Genomic DNA, 16,540 nt, shown 5'->3' with positions numbered 1-16,540 from the left:
GAGGTAGATACTGTATGTATAGGGATACTGGATGATAGAGGTATATACTGGAGTGATGGAGGTAGATACTGTATGTATAGGGATACTGGATGATAGAGGTAGATACTGTATGTATAGGGATACTGGAGTGATAGAGGTAGATACTGTATGTATAGGGATACTGGAGTGATAGAGGTAGATTTTATTGGTCACATGGGCCGAATACAACAGGTGTAGAATTTACAGTGAAATGCTTACTTACGAGCCCATTCCCAACAGTGCAAAGTTAAAAAGTAAGACAAATATATGAAAAAGGAAATAGTAACACGATAAAAACAAAAACGAGCCAATATACAGGAAGTACCAGTACCGAGCCTATATACAGGAAGTACCACTACTGAGCCTATATACAGGAAGTACCACTACTGAGCCTATATACAGGAAGTACCAGTACCGAGCCTATATACAGGGAGTACCAGTACCGAGCCTATATACAGGGAGTACCAGTACCGAGCCTATATACAGGGAGTACCAGTACTGAGTCAACGTGCAGGGAGTACCAGTACAGAGTCAACGTGCAGGGAGTACCAGTACTGAGTCAACGTGCAGGGAGTACCAGTACAGAGTCAACGTGCAGGGAGTACCAGTACTGAGTCAACGTGCAGGGAGTACCAGTACTGAGTCAACGTGCAGGGAGTACCAGTACTGAGTCAACGTGCAGGGAGTACCAGTACTGAGTCAACGTGCAGGGAGTACCAGTACTGAGTCAACGTGCAGGGAGTACCAGTACTGAGTCAACGTGCAGGGAGTACCAGTACAGAGTCAACGTGCAGGGGTACCAGGTAGTTGAGGTAATACAGGATGTACATGTGGGAAGGGAAAAGTCCAGTGCATAAAGCCAGTGCTAAACAATTAAGGTAAATAAATCATTAATAAAGGAGGTCAATGTAAATAGTCCGGGTGGCCATGTGATGAACTGTTCAGCAGTCTTATGGGTTGGGAGTGCCTTTTGGTCACAGACTTGGCACTCCAGTACCACGTGCAGTGCGATAGCAGAGAGAACAGTCCTTGACTTGGGTGGCTGGTGTCTTTGACAATTTTTAGGGCCTTCCTCTGACACCGCCGGGTATAGAGGTCCTGGATGGCAGGGAGTTCGGCCCCAGTGATATACTGGGATGTACACACTACCCTGGCCTCTGTAGCGCCTTGCGGTTGAATGCTGAGCAGTTGCCATACCAAGCAGTGATGCAGCCAGTCAAGATGCTCTCGATGGTGCAGCTGTAGAACTTTTTAAGGCTCTGAGAGCCTATGCCAAATCTTTTCAGCCTCCTGAGGGGGAAGAGGCGTTGTAGTGCCCTCTGTGGTTAAGAACTCTGTGGTTCTGTGGTTCTGGGCTCTGTGGTTAAGAACACTGAACTGTAGTCAATGAACAGCATTCTCACGTAGGTGTTCCTTTTGTCCAGGTGGGAAATGGAAGTGTGGAGTGCAATAGAGAGTGCGTCATCTGTGGATCTGTCGGGGTGGTATGTGATCTGGAGTGGGTCCAGGGTTTCTGGGATGATTGGGTTGATGTGAGCCATGACCAGCCTTTAAAAGCATTTCATGGCTACAGATGTGAATGCTACAGGGCGATAATCATTTAGACAGGTTACCTTGGCGTTCTTAGGCACAGGGAACTATGGTGATCTGCTTGAAACATGTAGATATTACAGACTGGGTCAGAGAGAGGGTCAAGGTCAAATGAAATAGTCCGTGTGGCCTGTTGGTGTCAGACTTGATGCATCGGTACAGCTTGCAGTATGGCAGCAGAGACTAAGACTTGATGCATCGGTACAGCTTGCAGTATGGCAGCAGAGACTAAGTTAATAATCATCTAAACATAACTCCTGGAGTGTATTTTCATCAATGCCAGCATCATTCATGCCAGCAGCATACCACCCTGCATACCACTGTTGGCTTGCTTCTGAAGCTAAGCAGGGTTGGTCCTGGTCAGTCCCTGGATGGGAGACCAGATGCTGCTGGAAGTGGTGTTGGAGGGCCAGTAGGAGGCACTCTTTCCTCTGGTCTAAAAAAATATCCCAATGCCCCAGGGCAGTGATTGGGGACACTGCCCTGTGTAGGGTGCCGTCTTTCGGATGGGACGTTAAACGGGTGTCCTGACTCTCTGAGGTCATTAAAGATCCCATGGCACTTATCGTAAGAGTAGGGGTGTTAACCCCGGTGTCCTGGCTAAATTCCCAATCTGGCCCTCAAACCATCATGGTCACCTAATAATCCCCAGTTTACAATTGGCTCATTCATCCCCCTCCTCTCCCCTGTAACTATTCCCCAGGTCGTTGCTGCAAATGAGAACGTGTTCTCAGTCAACTTACCTGGTAAAATAACGGTAAAAAAAATAAACATTTGATTGTTTAAACCTAGTTTCCCTCTCTCTTCTCTCCTCCCCAGCATCTCCCTCCTGCCCCCTCCCTCCATAATCTTTTATAGTAGCCCCCTCCACATCTTCCCATTCCTTCCACATCTTCCCATTCCCTCCACATCCTCCCATATCTTCCCATTCCCTCCACATCCTCCCATTCCTTCCACATCTTCCCATTCCCTCCACATCCTCCCATTCCTTCCACATCTTCCCATTCCCTCCACATCCTCCCATTCCCTCCACATCCTCCCATTCCTTCCACATCTTCCCATTCCCTCCACATCCTCCCATTCCTTCCACATCTTCCCTCCCTCCACATCTTCCCATTCCCTCCACATCCTCCCATTCCTTCCACATCTTCCCATTCCTTCCACATCTTCCCATTCCCTCCACATCCTCCCATATCTTCCCATTCCCTCCACATCCTCCCATTCCTTCCACATCTTCCCATTCCCTCCACATCCTCCCATTCCTTCCACATCTTCCCATTCCCTCCACATCCTCCCATTCCCTCCACATCCTCCCATTCCTTCCACATCTTCCCATTCCCTCCACATCCTCCCATTCCTCCCACATCTTCCCTCCCTCCACATCTTCCCATTCCCTCCACATCCTCCCATTCCTTCCACATCTTCCCATTCCCCACATATCTTCCCATTCCCTCCACATCCTCCCACATCCTCCCATTCCTTCCACATCCTCCCATTCCTTCCACATCCTCCCACATCTTCCCATTCCCTCCACATCCCCCCATTTCCTCCACATCCTCCCATTCCCTCCACATCTTCCCATTCCCCACACATCCTCCCATTCCCTCCACATCCTCCCATTCCTTCCACATCCTCCCACATCCTCCCATTCCCTCCACATCTTCCACATCCTCCCACATCTTCCCATTCCCTCCACATCCTCCCATTCCCTCCACATCCTCCCATTCCCTCCACATCTTCCCACATCCTCCCATTCCTTCCACATCCTCCCATTCCCTCCACATCCTCCCATTCCCTCCATATCCTCCCATTCCCTCCACATCTTCCCATTCCCCACACATCCTCCCATTCCCTCCACATCCTCCCATTCCCTCCACATCTTCCCATTCCCCACACATCTTCCCATTCCCCACACATCCTCCCATTCTCTCCACATCATCCCATTCCCCACACATCCTCCCATTCTCTCCACATCATCCCATTCCCCACACATCCTCCCATTCCCTCCACATCTTCCCATTCCCCACACATCCTCCCATTCCCTCCACATCTTCCAATTCCCCACACATCTTCCCATTCCCCACACAACTTCCCATTCCCTCCACATCCTCCCATTCCTTCCACATCCTCCCACATCCTCCCATTCCTTCCACATCATCCCATTCCCCACACATCCTCCCATTCTCTCCACATCATCCCATTCCCCACACATCCTCCCATTCTCTCCACATCATCCCATTCCCCACACATCCTCCCATTCTCTCCACATCATCCCATTCCCCACACATCATCCCATTCTCTCCACATCATCCCATTCCCCACACATCCTCCCATTCTCTCCACATCATCCCATTCCCCACACATCCTCCCATTCTCTCCACATCATCCCATTCCCCACACATCCTCCCATTCTCTCCACATCATCCCATTCCCCACACATCCTCCCATTCTCTCCACATCATCCCATTCCCCACACATCCTCCCATTCTCTCCACATCATCCCATTCCCCACACATCCTCCCATTCTCTCCACATCATCCCATTCCCCACACATCCTCCCATTCTCTCCACATCATCCCATTCTCTCCATCATCATCCCATTCCCCACACATCCTCCCATTCTCTCCACATCATCCCATTCCCCACACATCCTCCCATTCTCTCCACATCATCCCATTCCCCACACATCCTCCCATTCTCTCCACATCATCCCATTCCCCACACATCCTCCCATTCTCTCCACATCATCCCATTCCCCACACATCCTCCCATTCTCTCCACATCATCCCATTCCCCACACATCATCCCATTCCCCACACATCCTCCCATTCTCTCCACATCATCCCATTCCCCACACATCATCCCATTCCCCACACATCCTCCCATTCTCTCCACATCATCCCATTCCCCACACATCATCCCATTCTCTCCACATCATCCCATTCCCCACACATCCTCCCATTCTCTCCACATCATCCCATTCCCCACACATCATCCCATTCCCCACACATCCTCCCATTCTCTCCACATCATCCCATTCCCCACACATCCTCCCATTCTCTCCACATCATCCCATTCCCCACACATCCTCCCATTCCCCCCACATCATCCCATTCCCCCACACATCCTCCCATTCTCTCCACATCATCCCATTCCCCACACATCCTCCCATTCTCTCCACATCATCCCATTCCCCACACATCCTCCCATTCTCTCCACATCCTACACGAAAACACAGAAACGACACAAAATAATTCATTCAAAGGACTATAGCTACACATTTTAAAGTGGGTCACATTTGGAACATGACCAACATAAATGACAGTCTTCCAGATTCAGATGGTCTCTCCCTCTCGTCTCCTCCAGTCACCTCTCATTATTAAAGCCCGTTCCTCCAGGTCTCGCTCTCCACTCAGGCTCTGAGGGATTCCATCAGCAGGAGGGACTGACCCGTAAACAGGGTGTCGTCACGGTGACTCCAGCTGCAGCCCAGGCCAACAACAACACTTTAGAATGTAGCGCTGCAGTAATGGAGCCTCGTGTTCCCCCCTCTGCTCTCTCGTCTCTTCCACTGCACTGTGTGTGGACATACAGGCTCTGTGGAACACACACACCCACCCTGTCACTGTCAATTACCCCTGTTCCAGAGATCAGGAGAGATGGTTACAGACTCCATCAAGCCACTGATCAGCCGTGTTTAGTTGGGTGTGTTAAGTGAGTGACAGGTTGTGTTTATGTGTGTTAAGTGAGTGACAGGTTGTGTTTATGTGTGTGTGTGTGTGTGTGTGTGTGTGTGTGTGTGTGTGTGTGTGTGTGTGTGTGTGTGTGTGTGAGTGAGTGACAGGTTGTGTTTATATGTGTGTGTGTGTGTGTGTGTGTGTGTGTGTGTGTGTGTGTGTGTGTGTGTGTGTGTGTGTGTGTGAGTGACAGGGTGCTGATGCTGGTCAGCCAGGGTGACTGTCAGAGACAACATCTCCAGCAGACTCACTCCTCTGCCAAGATAAGAGCTGTGTTCCTAATGGCAGCCTATTCCCTATTAAAGTACACACAAAAGTTGTGCACTATATAGACTCAGAGAATAGGATGCCATTAGGGATGGAACCTTGTCTTCACAAGAACACAACTATGGGAGGGAAGGACATGGGATAGGTTGGGTTAATGACATGTTCGTGTCCTAGAAAAACACCTGTATATCTACAGCCAGACAGCCCTGTTGTGTCCTGTTAGTGGTTACAGACCAGAGCAGACTGACAGGGAGGGATGGGATCAGGGAGGGGAAACCACGGCTGCTCCTTGTTCTCATGACAAGGGCCAAGCAAATACACCTATACCTCCCTGCTCTCCTCCCGTCTGCCTTTCTTCCTCGCCCCTGTCCCCCCCTTCCTTCCCCCTGCCCCTCTTCCTCCCCCCTGTCCCTCCCTTCCTCCCCCCTGCCCCTCTTCCTTCCCCCTGTCCCTCCCTTCCTTCCTCCCCCCTGTCCCTCCCTTCCTCCCCCCTGTCCCTCCCTTCCTCCCCCCTGTCCCTCCCTTCCTTCCCCCTGTCCCTCTTCCTCCCCCCTTCCTTCCCCGTCCCTCCCCTCTGTCCCTCGCCCCTGTCCCTCCCTTCCTTCCCCCTGCTCCCCTCCCCCCCTGTCCCTCCCTTCCTCCCCCCTGTCTCTCCCTTCCTTCCCCCCTGTCTCTCCCTTCCTTCCCCCCTGTCCCTCCCCTCTGTCCCTCGCACCTGTCCCTCCCTTCCTCCCCCGTCCCTTCCTTCCCCTTCCATCCTTCCCCCCGTCCCTCCCTTCCTCCCCCTCCCATCCTTCCCCCTGTCCCTCCCTTCCTCCCCCCTGTCCCTCGCCCCTGTCCCTCCCTTCCTCCCCTCTGTCCCTCTCCTCTGTCCCTCACCCCTGTCCCTCGCCCCTGTCCCTCGCCCCTGTCCCTCCCTTCCTTCCCCCCTGTCCCTCCCTTCCTTGCCCCTGTCCCTCCCTTCCTTCCCCCTGTCCCTCCCCTCTGTCCCTCGCCCCTGTCCCTCCCCCCCTGTCCCTCGCCCCTGTCCCTCCCTTCCTCCTCTGTCCCTCTCCTCTGTCCCTCGCCCCTGTCCCTCCCTCCCTTCCTCCCCCCTGTCCCTCCCTTCCTTCCTTCCCCCCTGTCTCTCCCTTCCTTCCCCCCTGTCTCTCCCTCCCTTCCTCCCCCGTCCCTTCCTCCCCCTCCCATCCTTCCCCCCGTCCCTCCCTTCCTCCCCCTCCCATCCTTCCCCCCGTCCCTCCCTTCCTCCCCCCTGTCCCTCGCCCCTGTCCCTCCCTTCCTCCCCTCTGTCCCTCGCCCCTGTCCCTCGCCCCTGTCCCTCCCTTCCTTCCCCCTGTCCCTCCCTTCCTTGCCCCTGTCCCTCCCTTCCTTGCCCCTGTCCCTCCCTTCCTTCCCCCTGTCCCTCCCCTCTGTCCCTCCCCCCCTGTCCCTCGCCCCTGTCCCTCCCTCCCCCCTGTCCCTCCCTTCCTTCCTTCCCCCTGTCCCTCCCCTCTGTCCCTCCCTTCCTCCCCTCTGTCCCTCCCTTCCTCCCCTCTGTCCCTCCCTTCCTCCCCTCTGTCCCTCCCTTCCTCCCCTCTGTCCCTCCCTTCCTCCCCTCTGTCCCTCCCTTCCTTCCCCCTGTCCCTCCCTTCCTCCCCTCTGTCCCTCCCTTCCTTCCCCCTGTCCCTCCCTTCCTCCCCCCTGTCCCTCCCTTCCTCCCCCCTGTCCCTCCCTTCCTCCCCTCTGTCCCTCTGGTCTGGGCATATTGTACCAAAATGTCGCTCTGTCTCTTGACAAAACGGTTCTCTACGACCTTTCACAGTCCTATAGATACCAGTAGAGGCTGAGGTTGAACAGTACAGTCCTATAGATACCAGTAGAGGCTGAGGTTGAACAGTACAGTCCTATAGATACCAGTAGAGGCCGAGGTTGAACAGTACAGTCCTATAGATACCAGTAGAGGCTGAGGTTGAACAGCACAGTCCTATAGATACCAGTAGAGGCTGAGGTTGAACAGTACAGTCCTATAGATACCAGTAGAGGCTGAGGTTGAACAGCACAGTCCTATAGATACCAGTAGAGGCTGGGGTTGAACAGCACAGTCCTATAGATACCAGTAGAGGCTGAGGTTAAACAGCACAGTCCTATAGATACCAGTAGAGGCTGAGGTTGAACAGTACAGTCCTATAGATACCAGTAGAGGCTGAGGTTGAACAGCACAGTCCTATAGATACCAGTATAGGCTGAGGTTGAACAGCACAGTCCTATAGATACCAGTAGAGGCTGAGGTTGAACAGCACAGTCCTATAGATACCAGTAGAGGCTGAGGTTGAACAGCACAGTCCTATAGATACCAGTATTGGCTGAGGTTGAACAGTACAGTCCTATAGATACCAGTAGAGGCTGAGGTTGAACAGCACAGTCCTATAGATACCAGTAGAGGCTGAGGTTGAACAGTACAGTCCTATAGATACCAGTAGAGGCTGAGGTTGAACAGCACAGTCCTATAGATACCAGTAGAGGCTGAGGTTGAACAGCACAGTCCTATAGATACCAGTAGAGGCTGAGGTTGAACAGCACAGTCCTATAGATACCAGTAGAGGCTGAGGTTGAACAGCACAGTCCTATAGATACCAGTAGAGGCTGAGGTTGAACCAAACCACGACACAAAACAACGGCACAGTGCTGTAAATGCTGTAAGTAGGAAACCAATTTATTTGATATGATATCAACACATTGTAATATTTACATACAGAGTAATACAAATGTAGTCTTAGTAGCACAATGGGTTGTTTCACAAGTATTATTAGTAATATTATAGGATTTCTTTTCACCATTTGACACTAGTGTAGACATCTTCACCATCTTGATTGCATCCAGCAAGTTTTACATGTATTTGAGAAGGTTATTTTCTGTGTGTGTGGGGGGGTTGTCCGTTTTGGTGGCCCCCAAAAAATATCATCAACACCAATTCACTTAACAAATAAATTAAAAAAAACATGGTTTTGAAAATGCATTATTGATGGTGAAACAACAAGATTTCCTTTTTATTAACGGTAACATACTTGAATGTAATGAATGTATGTGCAAGTTGTCCACAACAAAGACGTGCACCAACAGCGTAGGTAATAATAAAAGGTGACAGGGTGTAATAAATCAGAACGGGTGTCATGAAGAGCAGTAAAAGGTTAATAAAATGGTCAGAAAGTAAAAAAAATAATAATAATAATATAGAGAAAAAAATAACAAAAATAATATGACAATTCAAGTAAAACAGGATTTTGTTAAGTTAAAAGACAATTGAAATCCCTTAAGTGAAGAGTGAAGATGAGGTTAATAAAACACACATCTGTTATTCACAGAACGAACAAAATAGTTTTAAGACAAAAAAATAAAATAGAGCCTGGTTTCGGTTTGCAAAACAGGAGGTCAAAATGATATACACAACAACGGAAGTAAATCGAGAAACTGAGTAGATAAAATACTGTGAAAACAGGCGACTTAAAGACTAGGCTGTCCTCTACCGTCGAGTATTATTTTGATATTTAAATAATATACAGCCTTTTACTATGATACAAAGTCTCTGTCTCTCAGACAAGGCTTCATGTGTTCACAACAAATACCCACGTGGCAACAATAAGCAGGAACCTATAGTAACCCCAGGAATCTACCCCTATGTGCAAACCATGCCAATCAACAGTATTGATCAGGGTCCGTGATTGTACCGTTAGACAGACGGTCAGTGTCAATCTCTTACAGCTTGGCCTCTAACGTCACCACGATTGGAAGAGCCCTCCATGTCGCTATATCATTGGTTGATTGGATAAGACCGCTCTCCTCTCCTTGTATTCCAGTATGGCTCCCATTGGAGGGCTTCTCAGTTCGAGGTTCACCAGTCTATCTGTACACTACAAAAAAAACAACACATTCAACCACAGGAGAACTCTCACAGTAGACGTACCATACATGTCTATACACATGCATTGTGGTCGGATGGGGATTGATTGACTTCACTGGATCGTCTCTGGTCTTGAAGCCCATGAACTGTGTCCCAAAATGTACCCTATTCCCTATATAGTGCACTACTTTTTTTTTACCGGGGGCCTATGGGATACCCTATAGGACCTGGTCAAAAGAAGTACACTAAAAAGGAGTCATGTAAAGCTCTCTGTCTGAGGCACACTACTGTCTGTAGAGTTCTCTCTCCTCTTCTAGTCTAGTTCTGGTGAGTCCGGAGGACAGTCCTCCCTGCGTACCCAGATGTCCTTAGCTTCCCCCCTAGACCCCTGGTCATCCACGCTCACCCCAACCAGAGCACACTGCTTCCCCAGGTGGGGGAGCCTCATCTCTGGGGTAGTGGTCCCCATGGCTCCCTGGGGCTGGAGGTGTTTAGGGCCCACCTCTTTGCCTTCTTCTCCCAAGGACAGGGCCCCTACAGGCCCTTCAAGGTCTGCGGTGGATGGAGGTTCAGAGGGTCCTCCGACAGACTGGCAGAAATCGTCATCGTCACTAAGGATGTCTGTCTCTTTAACGTCTCCTCCTCCTTTCACCTGCGCCTCCTCCTCGTAGCGCTCCAGGTCAAACTGCTCCTCCACCCAGCGGTCTGTATCCCCTGTCTGCACCTCGCCCCGTCCCTGTCCTTCCTTTTGTCCCTGTCCCTCAGGCTCTTCAGGGGACAGTGGGGACAGAGGGGACTCCTGGTCCGGCTCGCCGTCGAAGACGATGTCTGTGTCGATGGTGAAACGGTTCCTCACCAGTTTCCTCCGGCCCAGGGTCCGCGCCGGGTCTGACACTGCAGAAGGAAGACAGACACATATCATGGTTTCAGTGGGATGAATTGATTATATAACCTTGCTTCAACATCAATGTTTTTATTTCACCTTTTCTTTAACCAGGTAGGCCAGTTGAGAACAAGTTCTCATTTACAACTGCGACCTGGCCAAGATAAAGCAAAGCAGTGCGACACAAACTACAATACAGAGTTACACATAAACAAACGTACAGTTAAAAACACAAAATAAAAGATAAATAGAAAAATATATGTACAGTGTGTGCAAATGTAGAAGAGTAGGGAGGTAAGGAAATAAATAGGCCCTAGAGGCGAAAATAATTACAATTTAGCATTAATACTGGAGTGAATAGATGTGCAAATGATGATGTGCAAGTAGAGATACTGGGGTGCAAAAGAGCAAGAGGTAAGTAATAATATGGGGATGAGGTAGATGAGGTAAGATGAGGTATAATATAAACACAGCATAAGCTAGATGTTAGCTTTTACCTGCTTTAATCATCCTGCTCACGCCACCCTCCATCCCAACCTCCACACCTCTCCCGACAGCACCCAACCTCCACACCTCTCCCGACAGCACCCATCCTCCACACCTCTCCCGACAGCACCCATCCTCCACACCTCTCCAGACAGCACCCATCCTCCACACCTCTCCCGACAGCACCCATCCTCCACACCTCTCCCGACAGCACCCATCCTCCACACCTCTCCCGACAGCACCCATCCTCCACACCTCTCCCGACAGCACCCATCCTCCACACCTCTCCCGACAGCACCCATCCTCCACACCTCTCCCGACAGCACCCATCCTCCACACCTCTCCCGACAGCACCCATCCTCCACACCTCTCCCGACAGCACCCATCCTCCACACCTCTCCCGACAGCACCCATCCTCCACACCTCTCCCGACAGCACCCATCCTCCACACCTCTCCCGACAGCACCCATCCTCCACACCTCTCCCGACAGCACCCATCCTCCACACTTCTCCCGACAGCACCCATCCTCCACACCTCTCCCGACAGCACCCATCCTCCACACCTCTCCCGACAGCACCCATCCTCCACACCTCTTCCGACAGCACCCATCCTCCACACCTCTCCCGACAGCACCCATCCTCCACACCTCTCTCGACAGCACCCATCCTCCACACCTCTCTCGACAGCACCCATCCTCCACACCTCTCCCGACAGCACCCATCCTCCACACCTCTCCCGACAGCACCCATCCTCCACACCTCTCCCGACAGCACCCATCCTCCACACCTCTCCCGACAGCACCTACCTGCTCTGTTCATGGCAGGTCTGGCTCCTTTCAGGGCACAGAGGCGTTTTCCTCCGAAGGGGACATACTGCTGGTTGGGAGGTAGAGACTCTGTCTTCATCAGCTGACGTCGTTGTTTATCCCTCAGGATGGAGTGGACTGTCTTCAGGAAGTCCTTCTTACTGTCCACAGAACTGGATGAGACAGAAGTGGATTTTAATTGGTTGGATAATTAAGACATTTCTCAGATGGTTGAGACATATATAGGTCAACATCCACAGCATTAATCAGCGTCAATGAGCTTCCCCTCTTACAGCGCGCTTTGGGCATCAATAAATTAATTAAATATGAAAACAATTCATGTGTTTAAAATGTAAAAACTATTAAAAGCTATCGATGGTGGACTGACAGACATCAGGTGGTCAAATAAGATCAGGAGGCTCACCTGCAGCACAGGTGAAATATCCTCTCCGGCCGTCCTTCTGACTCGGACTTGACGTGGACGATCTCACACACGGCAGAGCCCTCTCCTTCTGCACGGAACACACACACACACACACACACACACACTAGTTATAACCTCACGTACAGAACAGCTCATCTGTAGTCATTCATTATCTTCATCTCACTCAATCATATGTCTATTCAGACAGAGAAGGAGATTACAATCAAATGTCTATTCTGACAGAGAAGGAGATTACAATCAAATGTCTATTCTGACAGAGAAGGAGATTACAAAATTGTGTCTATTCAGCCACCCCAGTCATAGACTGTTCTCTCTACTACCGCACGGCAAGCAGTACCGGAGTGCCAAGTCTAAGACAAAAAGGCTTCTCAACAGTTTTTACCACCAAGCCATAAGACTCCTGAACAGGTAACTAAATGGCTACCCGGACTATTTACATTGTGTGTCCCCCCCAACCCCTCTTTTACACTGGTGCTACTCTCTGTTTATCACATATGCATAGTCACTTTAACCATACCTACATGTACATACTACCTCAATAAGGCTGACTAACTGGTGTCTGTATGTAGCCTCGCTACTCTTATTTTCAAATGTCTTTTTACTGTTGTTTTATTTCTTTACTTACCTACACACACCTTTTTTTCGCACTATTGGTTAGAGCCTGTAAGTAATCATTTCACTGTAAGGTCTACACCTGTTGTATTTGGCGCACGTGACAAATAAACTTTGATTTGATTTGAGAGAAGGAGATTACAAAATTGTGTCTGTTCAGACAGAGAAGGACATCACTAAATCAATACAGGAATGGTTGAATTTTAAGAGTTTTCAGTACCAGTCAAAAGTTTGGACACACCTACACATTAAAGGGTTTTTCTTTATTTTTACTATTTTCTACATTGTAGATTAATAGTGAAGACATCAACACTATGAAATAACACATATAGAATCGTGTAGTAACCAAAAAATTGTTAAACAAATCAAAATATACTTTATATTTGAGATTATTCAAATAGCCACTCTTTGCCTTGATGACAAGTTTGCACACTCTTGGCATTCTCTCAACCAGCTTCACTTGGAATGCTTTTCCAACAGTCTTGAAGGAGTTCCCACATATGCTGAGCACTTGTTGGCAGCTTTTCCTTCACTCTGCGGTCCAACTCATCCCAAACCATCTCAATTGGGTTGAGGTCGGGGGATTGTGGAGGCCAGGTCATCTGATGCAGCACTCCATCACACTCATTCTTGGTAAAAGAGCCCTTACACAGCCTGGAGGTGTGTTGGGTCATTGTCCTGTTGAAAAACAAATGATAGCGGGACGAAGCGCAAACCAGATATGATGGTATATCGCTGCAGAATGCTGTGGTAGCCATGCTGGTTAAGTGTGCCTTGAATTCTAAATAAATCACCGACAGTGTCACCAGCAAAGCACCCCCACACCATCACACCTCCTCCTCCATGCTTCACAGTGGGAACCGCACATGCAGAGATCATCCGTTCACCTACTCTGCATCTCACAAAGACACGGCGGTTGGAACCAAAAATCTCCAATTTGGACTCATCAGACCAAAGGACAAATATCCACCTGTCTAATGTCTATTGCTCGTGTTTCTTGGCCCAAGTAAGTCTCTTCTTCTTATTGGTGTCCTTTAGTAGTAGTTTCTTTGCAGCAATTCGACCATGAAGGCCTGATTCACACAGTCTCCTCTGAACAGTTGATGTTGAGATGTGTCTATTACTTGAACGCTGTGAAGCATTTATTTGGACTGCAATTTATGAGGCTGGTAACTCTACTGAACTTATCCTCTACAGCAGAGGTAACTCTGGGTCTTCCATTCCTGTGGCGGTCCTCATGAGAACCAGTTTCATCACAGAACATGATGCTTTTTGTAACTGCACTTGGAATAAACTTTCAAAGTTTTCTGGATTGTCTGACCTTCATGTCTTAAAGTAATGATGGGCTGTCATTTCTCTTTTCTTATTTGAGCTGTTCTTGCCATAATATGGACTTGGTCTTTTACCAAATAGGGCTGTCTTTTGGTTATTGAGTGCTCTATATTGAACTGTACAGTACCTTGGTTACTGAGGGCTCTATATTGAACTGTACCTTGGTTATTAAGGGCTCTATATTGAACTGTACCTTGGTTACTGAGGGCTCTATATTGAACTGTACCTTGGTTATTAAGGGCTCTATATTGAACTGTACCTTGGTTACTGAGGGCTCTATATTGAACTGTACCTTGGTTATTAAGGGCTCTATATTGTACTGTACCTTGGTTATTAAGGGCTATCTGTTGAAATGTACCTTGGTTATTGAGGGCTCTATATTTTACTGTACCTTGGTTATTGAGGGCTCTATATTGAACTGTACATTGGTTATTGAGGGCTCTATATTGAACTGTACAGTAACTTGGTTATTGAGGGCTCTATATTGAACTGTACCTTGGTTTTTAAGGGCTCTCTGTTGAACTGTACATCGGTTATTGAGGGCCCTATATTGAACTGTACATTGGTTATTGAGGGCTCTGTACTGCACCTTGATTATTGAGGGCTCTATATTGAACTGTAATGTACCTTGGTTATTGAGGGCTCTATATTGAACTGTAAATTGGTTATTAAGGGCTATCTGTTGAAATTTACCTTGGTTATTGAGGCCTCTATATTAAACAATACCTTGGTTATTGAGGGCTCTATATTGAACTGTACCTTGGTTACTGATGGCTCTATATTGAACTGTACAGTACCTTGGTTACTGATGGCTCTATATTGAACTGCACAGTACCTTGGATATTGAGGGCTCTATATTGAACTGTACCTTGGCTATTGAGGCTCTATATTGAACTGTAATGTACCTTGGATATTGAGGCTCTATATTGAACTGTACAGTACCTTGGTTATTGAGGGCTCTATATTGAACTGTAAATTGGATATTGAGGCTCTATATTGAATGGTACCGTGGTTATAGAGGGTTCCATATTGACCTGTACCTTGGTTATTGAGGGCTCTATATTGAACTGTACCTTGGTTATTGAGGGCTCCATATTGAACTGTACCTTGGTTATTCAGGGCTCTATATTGAACTGTACCTTGGTTATTGAGGGCTTTATATTGAACTGTACCTTGGTTTTTAAGGGCTCTCTGTTGAACTGTACCTTGGTTATTGAGGGTTCTTTTAAACTGTACTGTACCTTGGATATTGAGGCTCTATATTGAACTGTAATGTACCATGGTTATTGAGGGCTCTATATTGAACTGTAAATTGGTTATTGAGGGCTCTATATTGAACTGTACATTGGTTATTGAGGGCTCTGTACTGCACCTTGATTATTGAGGGCTCTATATTGAACTGTAATGTACCTTGGTTATTGAGGGCTCTATATTGAACTGTAAATTGGTTATTAAGGGCTATCTGTTGAAATTTACCTTGGTTATTGAGGCCTCTATATTAAACAGTACCTTGGTTATTGAGGGTTCTATATTGAACTGTACAGTACCTTGGTTACTGATGGCTCTATATTGAACTGTACAGTACCTTGGTTACTGATGGCTCTATATTGAACTGCACAGTACCTTGGATATCGAGGGCTCTATATTGAACTGTACCTTGGTTATTGAGGGTTCTCTATTGAACTTAACCTTGGTTATTGAGGGCTCCATATTGAACTGTACAGTACCTTGGTTATTGAGGGCTCTATATTGAACTCCACAGTAACTTGGTTATTGAGGGCTCTATATTGAACTGTACCTTGGATATTGAGGCTCTATATTGAACTGTAATGTACCTTGGATATTGAGGCTCTATATTGAACTGTACAGTACCTTGGTTATTGAGGGCTCTATATTGAACTGTAAATTGGATATTGAGGCTCTATATTGAATGGTACCGTGGTTATAGAGGGTTCCATATTGAACTGTACCTTGGTTATTGAGGGCTCTATATTGAACTGTACCTTGGTTATTGAGGGCTCTATATTGAACTGTACCTTGGTTATTGAGGGCTCCATATTGAACTGTACCTTGGTTATTCAGGGCTCTATATTGAACTGTACCTTGGTTATTGAGGGCTTTATATTGAACTGTACCTTGGTTTTTAAGGGCTCTCTGTTGAACTGTACCTTGGTTATTGAGGGTTCTTTTAAACTGTACTGTACCTTGGATATTGAGGCTCTATATTGAACTGTAATGTACCATGGTTATTGAGGGCTCTATATTGAACTGTAAATTGGTTATTGAGGGCTCTATATTGAACTGTAAATTGGTTATTGAGGTCTCTATATTGAACTGTAAATTGGTTATTGAGGGCTCCATATTGAACTGTACCTTGGTTATTGAGGGCTCTATATTGTACAGTACCTTGGTTATTGAGGGCTCTATATTGTACAGTACCTTGGTTATTGAGGGCTCTATATTGAACTGTACCTTGGTTATTGAGGG

General features: G+C 48.0%; 1 protein-coding gene across 6 annotated transcripts in view; it reads right to left on the bottom strand.

The window, feature by feature from the left end:
- Positions 1–8,283: 8,283 nt before the first annotated feature.
- Positions 8,284–16,540, bottom strand: part of LOC139548411 (rho guanine nucleotide exchange factor TIAM1-like) — a 219,770-nt gene continuing 211,513 nt past the window's right edge. For all 6 annotated transcript variants that reach the window (XM_071358094.1, XM_071358091.1, XM_071358090.1 and 3 more), the window contains 3 exons: positions 12,089–12,176; positions 11,665–11,837; positions 8,284–10,383 (listed from right to left, as the gene is read on the bottom strand). In XM_071358094.1, coding sequence (XP_071214195.1) covers positions 9,803–10,383; positions 11,665–11,837; positions 12,089–12,176 — 842 coding nt within the window. In that variant the 3' untranslated portion in view covers positions 8,284–9,802. The remainder of the gene's footprint in view (positions 10,384–11,664; positions 11,838–12,088; positions 12,177–16,540) is intronic.

The sequence above is a fragment of the Salvelinus alpinus genome, chromosome 21 (assembly GCF_045679555.1).
Source record: "Salvelinus alpinus chromosome 21, SLU_Salpinus.1, whole genome shotgun sequence".
NCBI classification, from domain to species: Eukaryota; Metazoa; Chordata; class Actinopteri; order Salmoniformes; family Salmonidae; genus Salvelinus; species Salvelinus alpinus.
Note: the sequence above shows the minus strand (reverse complement) of the source record. Positions and strands in the feature narration are given on the sequence as shown.